Below are 12014 nucleotides of genomic sequence, written 5' to 3'. Positions count from 1 at the left end.
ACAAATTTTGGCTTAAAGCATGCACCCACAAAATGTGGTAAATAAAATCTGGTGTAATTTTTTAATGCAAAGGAGTATCACAATAAAAATGTGGGACTTTAATATTAACAATTAGCACTTTAAAAAATATAACTTATGAAATGATGCAATACACTCTATTTTAGCTTTGGTCACTCAAAATATGCAAGGTTTTTGCGGAAAATCAAAACGACTGAATCAAAATATCTGAAAAATAGGATAAATTAAAACTTGGACAATTATCCCCACGCTTTTTTAAGAGCGTGAGGATATTGTGGTTATCTCCGCCGTCCGTCTGTCTGTCTGTCCTGGCCACTATTTCCTTCTACACTATTAGCACTAGAACCTTGAAACTTACACACATGGAAGATATAAGCATATGTGCGACCCTGCACTATTTGGAATTTTGATCTGACCCCTGGGTCAAAAGTTATGGGGGTTGGGGTGGGGCCGGGTCAGACATATTTACTCATTTTTTAAGTCTCTGATTATACTCCTTTAATTGACGTTTCGGCATAATGCCTTTATCAAAACATTGGAAATTATATGTTAACTACATTTTTACGTCTTTTGACTGCACAATTTAAATAACAAAGAAAAATGTTTTTAAACGTCAAATGACGTTGTACATGATGACGTCATAAATGGCGTTATATAAAATGGCGCCAAAAAAATGTAAAAATTCGCCAAAAATGAAATGACGTTAAACACTTACATATTGTATCTTAATCCTATGTTAAATGTGTGCTTTATATATTTAATAAATTGATATTTTACAATAAAATAATCATCATCATATGTAATTATAATCTACCTTAACTTATTATCATAAATTAAATAGGGTAAACTTATTTAATGACTCTTATTATTTCAATCCATATCTATGTATAATATTCAAATGATATTTGATTAAATAATCATATATACTTGCTATTCTATATATCATATACACATTATGGACAAGATAAATTGCATAAAGTACTATTAGTTTTACATCCATTTATGTTGATGATTAATATCAAATGTTTTTCACATATATTTTTTACAAGATAGTTTCCCGTAGCAGGACATCAAGTTGATCATGCACCCGTTTTTAGCTTTGGTCACTCAAAAAATGCAAGGTTTTTGTGGAAAATCACAACGACTGAATGCAAATACCTGAAAAACAGGACAAATTAAAACTTTAATAATTTCATTATTGAAATGAATATCAAAATGAAAGGTGGGCAGCCTGAAAACTCAGTCTGCACTTTAAAATGATACCATTGATGATATGATCCATAGTTCATGTTGTAAGTTTTAGTCGCTAAAACTTTGACGAGTTTGGATTGAAACAATTTTTGGCTTAAAGCATGCACCCACAAAATGGGGAAAATAAAATATGGTGTAATTTTCTAATGTTAAGGGAAACCAATATGAAAATATGTGAAAAAAATACAATAAATTAGCACTTTAAAAAAATATCTGTTATGATATGATGCAACGCACCCTTTTTTAGCTTATGCCACTCGAAATATGCATGTTTTTATGGTAAACCAAAAAGGCTGAAAGCAAGTATGTGAAAAATAGGGTAAAATAAAAAATTGCACATTTTCATTATTTAATGGAATATCACAATGAAATTATGGGCAGACATAAAACCCAATCTGCACTTTAAAATGATACCACATATGATGTGATCCATAGCTTAATATATTCGAAGTTTTATTCGCTAAAACTATGAAGAGTTTAAATTGAAAATCAAATGCGTCAGCAAAATGGGGTAAATAAAATATGGTGTAATTTTATAATCTAACAGAATATCGCTATAAAAAAGTGTGCAGTCATTAAACCAAATCAGTACTTTTATAAAAATGTCAAATTTAATAATATCCAGGCATATTTTCTTAGTTAAAATTGTCACAAGTTTACTGACATTGGAGCAAAACGTATGTTTTCCGAGAATAGCGTAAAAATGCAGTAATGTTTGTAACAATTCTTACCGTAACCTCCAATGATGTCGCTTGTTTTCTGAATTGGTCTGGTCAAAACACTACCCAGCAATTGAAAAATAATATATTCAGTCAACGTCAACAAGGTACTCGCTCTAAATCCGCTCTTAAGTTTGTTACCTATACCCGCTTCGCAAACAAAATGGCATCGTCTATAATTTTCTTCAGGTCTCGCGAAATCCCCTAACGTGTGAGAACTCGGCAAATGGTGATATACCATAACAAGCGAGTTACCAATCTCTGTTGTTGTTCTTCAGAGTTTATTTTTCAAGTTCCACGCCCCTTCACGGAGTCATTTTAGCTGGACCTGCCCCTGTGACCTTTCAGGATAGAAAGATTAATTTAGACTAGAGCCAAAGTAGGTCAAATTTACCCCGGTTTCCCGGGTATTCGCCAAAGATATAATTTGGATCCAAATAGACCAGTGCACGGTGGCCAATGAGGCCTTAATGTGCCCTGGTTGACAATCTCAAGATCAATTCTTGTTTTGACGCAGCTCCGCCAAGGGTCTGCAGCTCACCGCTCTGTCTTTAAGCTGCGTTCCCAATGCCGATCAGATCAACTCGATCAAGCCCTACCAAGCAGTCAGGTACTGGTCTCGTTCAGTCGGCATGAGTGGTCGGGGTTGGTTGGGTAGGTGGGCATTGGTCAGGCTTCCTACCCGATATTTTTTTACATGTCAAAAAATATCGAGTAGCGGTCGAGTAGGAAATGGATCGAGAAGCTCTCAGGATTTGGTCATGTATTAGTCGAGTAGAAGATCGAGTTGATCATGAAGCAATCGTGTGGCAATCGGATTGACATCTGCTACCCGACAGCTACTCGATCGTACACGATCACTTCCCGATTGCTATTCGACCATACACGAGCTCTGTACCCGATCCGCTTGACCTCTACCCGAGTTATTTTATATCGCTTTGTACGACTGTAGTACGACCATCACGATCTGGTCATGTGAAAATCTGGTTGCAATCGAGCTGAAGTCCACTTGGTCGAGCTGAGATCGTAAAGGGCTCACGTATAGGTCGAGATGATCGAGAGGAAATCGGAAAGATGGTTGAGTGGACGTCGTGAATTAGTCATGTGGGGGTCGTGTGTTATCGACAAGAGGTCGAGAAGAAGATACCCTTTTTAGTTGAGCTTGGTCGGAAAATTTCGGTGATCAGGATGATCGAGTTGATCGGATCGTCAGTGGGAACCCACCATTATGGCCACTGTCGCTGTTACCTGCCGTCGTCTTCAGCCTCGAGATGGTTTCCCCAGTGCGTTGAGTCTACTAAGTACCGCCGCCTCGGGGTCCCTCTATAAGGCCACCCCCTCGATATTCTAGTGACTGCTACCTATGCATAAGTAGCCCCAGGTCCGCCCCGTATTTCCTCCACACTTGTGATCTCGCTGTCCCACTATCCCCGTCCCTCTACAGACGGGACCTCTGGCAGGTCCTGGTCAGCGAACTCCCAACGATAAACAACGGTTGACGAGACCGCTGCATCTTGGGGAAGACAGCAATCCCAGCAATGTGGAAGATGTCCGGCTCGAGGGTGGCGGACTCAGCTGGATTAGCAGAGCCACCCTCAGAAGTTCCCTCTAAGAAGATCCTCTGCAGGGGAACTTCTGCGGGTGGCTCTGCTAATCCAGCTGAGTCCGCCACCCTCGAGCCAATCTCTGTTATCTACGTCTCTGGTTTAAGTATATTTACCGTACCTGAGGTACATGTATGACGTCAGTAGTACCCGAGCCAACAATGATCAATCGAACGTGATTTTTACAGGAATTTTTCTTCACCAAGTGGGAAAAGTTCCTGTACCATACCGATTTGGAAAACTTAGCGCACAAAACTCTGAAATTGGGAAATTTAAATATACATGCAACATGTTTTCGCGAATCTACATGACTGTGTATATATCTTTTAATTGGTGGAAATTATATACACTACTATTATTTTCAGATATCTACACGGTATACGATTTTACTACACTTACTGTTAACAGTTTATAAGTATAGCATTCTGTTAGGCGTCGCAGAGTGTTGAAACGTTTGTTGATGCTTATAATTTACTGTCAAAATCTCCCGCAAAATTGAATAAGCGCATCATTTGCAACGTCATCGATGTATGTGCACATTGCTTGGTTCAGAAATGAAAACATACTGGAATGGAGAGTCAGAAAAGTCAAGATTTTAAACAGTTTTTAAAGGAGTTTTGCGATGAATTTAAGAAGAAGTGTGAAACGGATGATTCAATACCACTGAGAGTTGCAAATCCACGAATAACACCTTCGGAATTAGAAGGCGAGTGCCTGGATTGGTGTCTGGACCACTTGTCGGCAAGGTAATTTAAGTGGGTGGAGTACTTTGAATGACATTTCTTCTGGAATACTTTCAGTTTTTACGGGTACAAAAGTACAGCGCAAAGTTCCTCCTGATGAGGCCTTTTTCGTGTAAAACAATTATGTATCATTTAGCATGCCTATCCGTAGTATTGGAAGTGAAAAAATACAAAAAAAACGCATGTGATATATTTCAATCTATAGCAGAGCTCCAGATAAGGGTCGTATTTTCGTAATTACGAATTATTTTCAAGTCCGTTACGTATTTATTTTAAAATCTTGTCGTACCATTAAGAATTACAAAATCAAGTTACGAATATTATTTTTACATCGGTTCGTATCGATTTTTATTGAGTTCTTTTCGCGTATTAATAATCTTTGCGGTTCTTAGATAGAATGGTTATCGGGTTTGTTTAAAAATAGCGCATTTTTTCCAATAAAAGCGGCGTATACAGTCTATCTGTCAAAAACAATGGCAGCGCCCAGAGAGCGTCCTAAAAAACTGCACAGGGTCCAAAAGCACGCTTTTAACATACTGTACGCAAAGTGAGCCGTAGTTAAATGTTTAGAAAGACATTATAGAAAAGATCTTATACAATGTTGTATGTTCAGTTGCCGAAACAGTCGGAAAAGCTAAACAAAAACGCGACACAACGGGTCCAAACTTTAACACAAAAAAACATTGAACGAGTAGAAGGGACAAGTACCGTGGCTAATCGTTGAAAAGATTGAAGGGGAGAACGGTTTAATATGTAAACATTCATCTAATATAAAGAAGTGAAACTCCAGCTGCTGGAAAAGGCATGCAATCTAAGCACAGTTTGGGCATATGAAGGTATTTGAAAAATAAAATTGTATAATACTGAAAAGACACTGTTGAACTCGTATAAATAAAGTTGCTAGTATGTTTATTTTGATTTTTTTGCATGAAAATAACCATTATTATTTATTTTTAGGTCATTTAAAAAAAATAAGAATTATTTTCAAAAACTTAGTAGTAACGTTAAGAATGAAATTTCAGAGTTAAGAATTCTTTTTGAAAATCTGGTAGTAATTTAAGAATTTCACAAAACCTTATCTGGAGCTCTGTATAGACCGGTTTAATGTTATTGTTTACATTCGGGATTTTCGAAAACACTGGTTACAGTATCTTAAAACATGTATAAAGGGCTCTTGTTTAGTCAATAAATTGGTAATAAGGCCGAAATAAACATTAAAACTCTTAAAATATAGTGCAAATATATCATATTTAGTACCAAATAGATGTATATTCACAATCAAATTTCCTCGTCATAAAAATACGTATACATGTGTATTCACAATCAAATTTCCTCGTCATAAAAATACGAAGTAGTTATAAGCATAGAGTAAACGTGATCGGAAGACTGAATACTGGCAATTCCACAAAACAAAACAATAAATTAGCCGTATTTTTATGATAGTAAGACTTAAAAATAAATTATATTTCAACAATAATAAAAATGTATTAATTTCATTATAATTGTAAGTGGTGTGGATAGTGTTATTTTTCATCACCAATCGATAGTATCAGAGGTGCATTTAATCAATTATAAAAGAAAGCCCATAATATTTTACAATTTTTAAATATTGTGGTGATTTCCTTTTACATTAAATGACAATGTTAATACAATTTAGCATACAATCGGAAAACCCCTGCATATTATGCAAATTGAACTGTCTTTGCATGTATATTGAAATCTCTTTACTACTTTGCATGCATATTGAAATCTCTTTACTAGTAATATGGAGTGATAAAAATATAGCATTTTATGATAAATGCATATTTAATTTATTTAACGCAATTATGTTTTACTCTATTGTTATTGCTTTTGTTCATGATGGTGTTTCTTACACTGCAGTAATGTACAATCTTTACACGTAATAGCTGAGTTTACTTTTGCCGGTACCCGTTAAATACCTTACTTGCTTAGCAGTAAAATTGCACAATATTTTAAATGTATAGTTATGAAACGGTGTATTATTATGATTAAAATGCCTAATATATATATATATATATATTATATATATATATATATATATATATATATATATAGTTCCTGTTAATCCATTTCCGACAAATGTCTTCATTTTTTTAATGTTAAAATATTTTATTGAAGCAACTGTTCAGTATTTTAGCTTGAAAATTTGGCTTAAATGACTGCTCAATATGCCAAGAGATGACATGGAGGTATCGTTTCTTGTGTTTAATGACCAGACACTCGTCTGCCACATGTGATTTATTCAGGGACCCAAGTTTAGATCCCTGGGTTTTACTTTATGACACCATGTTTTCTTCGTAATTGTCTGGACAGTATAAGATCATAACAAGATAATCAGATAATCAGTTTGTGATAAACAGAGGTGCAATTAAACACTAAGAGTGTCAAAATTAGTGTGAACAATTAAATAAAACAATTACATTGGTCAATCGAATTTATTTAATGTGTAACAAGGTAAGTTTTTTCAAACATAAAGGTTCAAATCAGTTACCCTATGTTGCGTACAGAAAATAGACCTATTGGTTGGTTGTTTTAACCCTTATTTGTTTTCGTTCATTAAATATTTATTTATTCTGAAAGAATTTCAATGTCTGAGATTTTTTTTAACTAAAAATGGGCGCGAAGAAGTGCCAAGTAGAGAGATTTTTGTGGTAACCACATATCGAGCCCTTAGATTGTGTTCCACTCCCGAGTTCGTTGTGAGTAAAAATGAATAATAACACCAATATAGCCGTTCCAAAGATGCATTCCCTTGCAAGCATAAGTTTTATAAAGACATAATTAGTAAAATTATATTTGATATTGTGCATGATTATCATTAAAAACGATGATTTTGTCAACCTTCTCTATATGTGCTTATATGAATTCCACCGCTTTTTGCCAACCACAGGGCGGAGTCTAAACTTTGCAGGTGCACGTGACGTCACTCGTCAACTGGTCTATAGCTAAATGTGTATTCTTTGACATAACAATGAAAACTGCATTTAAATTGGCGCTGTTTTGACTAAATACTGGTTAGACTATTACTAGTTAGTATTAGAAGCTCCCTGTAGTAATCTGTATCGTGTACAATTGTTCTCATAGTATCAGCCCTTCTGATTTGTTACAAAGGTATTTATCTATCTATCTATACTGTCTAACTCTCCTTGCGGGTATTATTGACAGTATTATTTATGCCCCCCCCCCCCCCCCCCCCCCCCCCCCCCCTGTCATTGTCTGTTATTGTATGTGTGTATTGGAAAACTTTAACCTTGTTTAAACTTTTGCAATCAGGGCTCCACAATTTTTTTTCAGCAACTTGCCTTGCAAGGCCAGTAGCTAAGAATGTTCACTTGCCCTGCTGAAATATGTACTTGCCTGCAATTTATTGAAAAAAATGCAATAAATCAGTGACTAATATGTTTTATGGTGATTTTCTATTGGTAAATATCTGGTTAATATTTACGATAAAAGTGCTCAAGAATTTCAAGAAACACAAACATTCGCCATTTTTCTTAAGTATCAAATAAATTTTGGAATTTGTTACTATTTAAAGATGTGATGAAATAACGTCCGATAGGGCAGTTTTTTTTCCACTGAGCACGCGTAAATCGCCTGAAATGATGTTCGTGTTTTTATACAACACAAAATACGCCCACACTTTCCATGCAACGTTCTTACTTGTCTGCATAATTGTCGCACGCTTTTTATTGAGACAAAGGATAAAGCACTGTTTATTTGACGCTAGAGTAGAATTTGTTAATGTCGCGTTAGCATTAAAATTTGGAAGCGTAACTGGAACAGGACTAATTATGGACTAAAGTCTTCCCATAGAATTGCTCTGACAAGACTTATACGAAAAATAAAAATATGTTTTCACATATTTCGGTATCATTTCAATTAATAAAAACAAACATTTTAAGCATTAAGCATGCAAAACTGAAATCATATTATTCAGAGCTCGGCACTTCTAAATGTTGACACAATAATTGATACACACACAATTTCCATGAGGGTGACGTGAAGCTGTACATGCAGCATGATTTTTGCGTTATTTGATCATGACAAAGGATCAACACAAAATACATTAGCACATTTCATTTGAATCTAGAATTGGTAAACATCACATTACCTTAAAAATTGGAAGTTTATTTCTGATTACAAATTGAGCATATGAGAATTCAACAAAACATTAACAGTTGTGTATTATGATTATTCATTTAAACACTTTACTTGTTGAAGTTTGACCATATTATGCATGAAATGCACAATGTCCATGAGGATTACATCCGTTTGCCATCATCATGATGGTGTACACTGTTTGGTCCGATTATTGTGGTACATAAAACAAAGCCAACAAACCGCCAAAGTAACACACACTTATGGCAATTACAACACATGTCTGCTTGATTTAGCTCAAGGATTGACTGCCTCATAGTGCTGTCGCTTATCCTAAGCGTGCGCTTTCATTGGCTAATATCATTTTTTAACACCAGGAGATTCTGCCTTTAGGCAAGCTTTAGTTGGGTAAGGAGATACATGTTTATGACACACAATCGTTTCTCAACACTTTTGGGCAAACCATATAGCTTTGACCTATAAAATATACTCCTGGATGTTGAGCGCACACATTTTCTCGTACACGTGCTGAGAATCTTTAAAAATAGCGCAAATTGCGCAATCACCCTGACTTAAATGGACACTGAATGTGTTCCCTACATATAGCCATTTTACTTGTAACCATAAATTGCAATACACACAAAAGTTATTTTTTCATCTTTAAAATGTATGTACATTGCATTGTCTGTAGTTTTGTCACAGAGAAATGAAAGTAAAGAACAACAAATAATCTTTCAACAATGAACTTATTTCTTAAAATGAAACAGCAAAAGCACGCTTAATAATGACATATTTGTACCTTTTTATGCCCCTGGATCGAATGATCGGGTGTATATCGTGCTTGGCCTACATGTCTGTCTGTCATTGTATGTGTCTGTCACAAACTTCAACCTTGGTTAAACTTTTGCCATATTGAAAATACATGTAGCAACTTGATATTTGGCATGCATATGTATCTCATGGAGCTGCACATTTTGTTTTAATGTGAGGTCGAGGAACATTAAAATTCAAAATGAAAATTATAATACAGTTGCAATATCTGCCATTCTTGAGATTTTTTAAAATAACTTTTTTGTTTAAAATTTTACTGTGCTTTACAAGCACTGAACAAACAGGTCTGTTTGGACAAAATATATATATTTGCCAATGGTAGCATTTTCTAGGAAAAATCTTTTGACTGATATTGAAAGTCAAGTATCTTAATGGCATGATTTTCATACCCGTACTGGTAGTCTAGAACTAAGAAGTGTTTTCACATTGACACTCCTTACCCCTGCGAAATGTTGTTCTGCAGTTCACGAATAATTCGTGAACAGTTCATGAACTGTTCGTGAACTGAGTTCATGAACTGTTCACGAATAGTTCGTGAACAGAAAATGAGCCATGTCTGTGAAAAGTTCTTGAAATTTTAGTTAATGAACTGTTCATGAACACTAATGGCATGAAGTGTTCATGAAATATTCTTGAAACCTAATGGCATGAAGTGTTCATGAACTATTCTTGAACCCTTATGGCATGAAGTGTTCATGAACTATTCTTGAACCCGTGTGGCATGAAGTGTTCATGAACTATTCTTGAACCATTATGGCATGAAATGTTCATGAACTATTCATGAACATCAATGGCATGAAGTGTTCTTGAACAGTTCATGAACAACACAATTCTTGAAAAATTCTTCAGGGTTTTGCTGTTCACGAACAGTTCATGAACATTTTCCTTCTATTTTTCAATGGCTCATTTTCTGTTCACGAACTGTAAGTGAATAGTTCATGAACCATAGTTCTTCAAGAGTTCATGAACTGAGGTGGCATGAAGTGTTCATGAACTATTCATGAACAAGAATTTGTCAATTTTGCAAAGGTTATCATAAGTGTTACTAAAGCTCAACAAACAGGTCAGGGTAAGAAGAAACAAGTCTTGTATTAGCACTTAACATATTGATAGCAACATATAACAATAATTTAAATATAACACTAATAACTGAGATACAAGTGGTTTGATAATACTCTTTAAATTTCATAATACAACTTTGCACTATATGTTCATGAATAATTCATGTATTGAAAAGATTATGAATAGTCTCATTTTCAGTTCAAGAATCATTTACTAATCAATGGTTTCCCTGAAATGGTTACACTTACAGTGCCAAAGAACTTGAAATGGAACCAATGGCTGATCAGTTCAGCCGGTAATTTATTAAAGTCTTACATTTTCAAATATAACATAAACCATGTGCCTTCCGTTTGAACTTCCTGTGCACACAATATTCTTTCTTTGTAAAAACAGCAATACAATGTACATTGAGTTCTTGATATCATCTTAAACTGTTCTTGAAATAAGATGTCCTTTAAACGTTCTTAAACTTGTCTTTTAAGTCTTCCAAGAACAATGACAGATCCTTTTAAGAACATATTGGATTCTTAAAAAGTCCATCATACGTTCAAAAACATTGTGTAGACCTGTTTAAGAACATCAGAAGGAAACATGTTGTTCAAAAAATTTCTTAAAGTGTTCAAGAATAGTTTAAGAATAATTCAAGAACAGGAAAGGCCCTTAAAAAGTTATTGAAGTGTTCCTGAAGGCAGTTCTTGAACAGTTCTTGTACAAATGTTCTAAAAATTCTATAGAACAGGTCAAGAACTCTAACTTACAGTGGTGAAAGTACTATGCATATTCATACTAACTTCACAGGTCATACTAACTTCACAGGTTTCACAAATCTACAAGATTTGTATGCTAGACATTTCAATATTACTTTCAAAAATATGTATGAAACATCTAGCACAAAGGAATTCATGAATTATTCATGATGGATCCTTAAAGTCTGTCTCAGAAAAGTCATTAGAAATACTTGTGCATGAAATGTTCATCACGAAGTATTTATGGTTAGATGAAGAACTGTTCATGAACTTTGAAATGTTCAACAATAATTCATAAACAGTTCATGAACATGTCTTAAGAACAGTTCATGTCCAAAAGTTCATGAACCAAGCTCAGGAACTTTTTCAGAACCGTTCATGAACAGTTCTTGATTGACTTGAAGTGTTCATGAAATCATGAACAACATTTCGCCGGGGTATTTACAAAGCATGTACGGCTCACACGTTATAGTATACATGTAGAATGCAAATTAAGTTAATGACTTGACTTTTTTTCTACTGCATACATTATCAGCCTACCTAGTATAGAAATAATGCTACTAAGCTCAGGTACTTGGTGTTGTTTTATATGTAAGCCTTGCTTGGTGAAAAGGGGGTTAAATGCATGTGCGTAAAGTGCCATCCCAGATTTAAGCCTGTGCACAGGCGTATTTGGTACAACACAACGCACATTCATTAAACCCCCTTTTCACATAGCATGGCCCATATGCATTTTTTGGCTGGAACTCAGAGATAATTACAGGCTTCTAAAGTTCTTTAGTTTTTGTCAGATAAGATTAGCCCATACCTTTAGTTCTGTGAGGTATGTAATGAGAGGCATCTGCTAAAACCATGTCATGGATAGGATTGACAGATACAGGTAGTTGTTGAGGTGTTATCGTGGAAAACAGTTGACAGGTT

General features: G+C 35.0%; 2 protein-coding genes and 1 long non-coding RNA gene across 4 annotated transcripts in view; 2 read left to right on the top strand and 1 right to left on the bottom strand.

Annotated features, from left to right (window-relative positions):
- Positions 1-4118, bottom strand: part of LOC127871932 (DNA repair protein RAD51 homolog 3-like) — a 42768-nt gene extending 38650 nt beyond the window's left edge. Inside the window, exon 1 of the mRNA XM_052415218.1 lies at positions 3992-4118. The gene's annotated coding sequence lies outside the window, so the exon portion shown is untranslated. The remainder of the gene's footprint in view (positions 1-3991) is intronic.
- Positions 1-12014, top strand: part of LOC127872055 (uncharacterized) — a 207360-nt gene that overhangs the window by 17469 nt on the left and 177877 nt on the right. The gene's annotated exons all lie outside the window — the stretch shown is intronic.
- Positions 4136-12014, top strand: part of LOC127871918 (uncharacterized) — a 55437-nt gene continuing 47558 nt past the window's right edge. For both annotated transcript variants that reach the window (XR_008045617.1, XM_052415200.1), the window contains exon 1: positions 4136-4338. Coding sequence is in view for 1 of the 2 variants with exons in the window: in XM_052415200.1 (XP_052271160.1) it covers positions 4163-4338 (176 nt within the window). In the remaining variant the exon portion in view is untranslated. The remainder of the gene's footprint in view (positions 4339-12014) is intronic.

The sequence above is a fragment of the Dreissena polymorpha genome, chromosome 1, assembly GCF_020536995.1.
Source record: "Dreissena polymorpha isolate Duluth1 chromosome 1, UMN_Dpol_1.0, whole genome shotgun sequence".
Taxonomy (NCBI): Eukaryota; Metazoa; Mollusca; class Bivalvia; order Myida; family Dreissenidae; genus Dreissena; species Dreissena polymorpha.
Note: the sequence above shows the minus strand (reverse complement) of the source record. Positions and strands in the feature narration are given on the sequence as shown.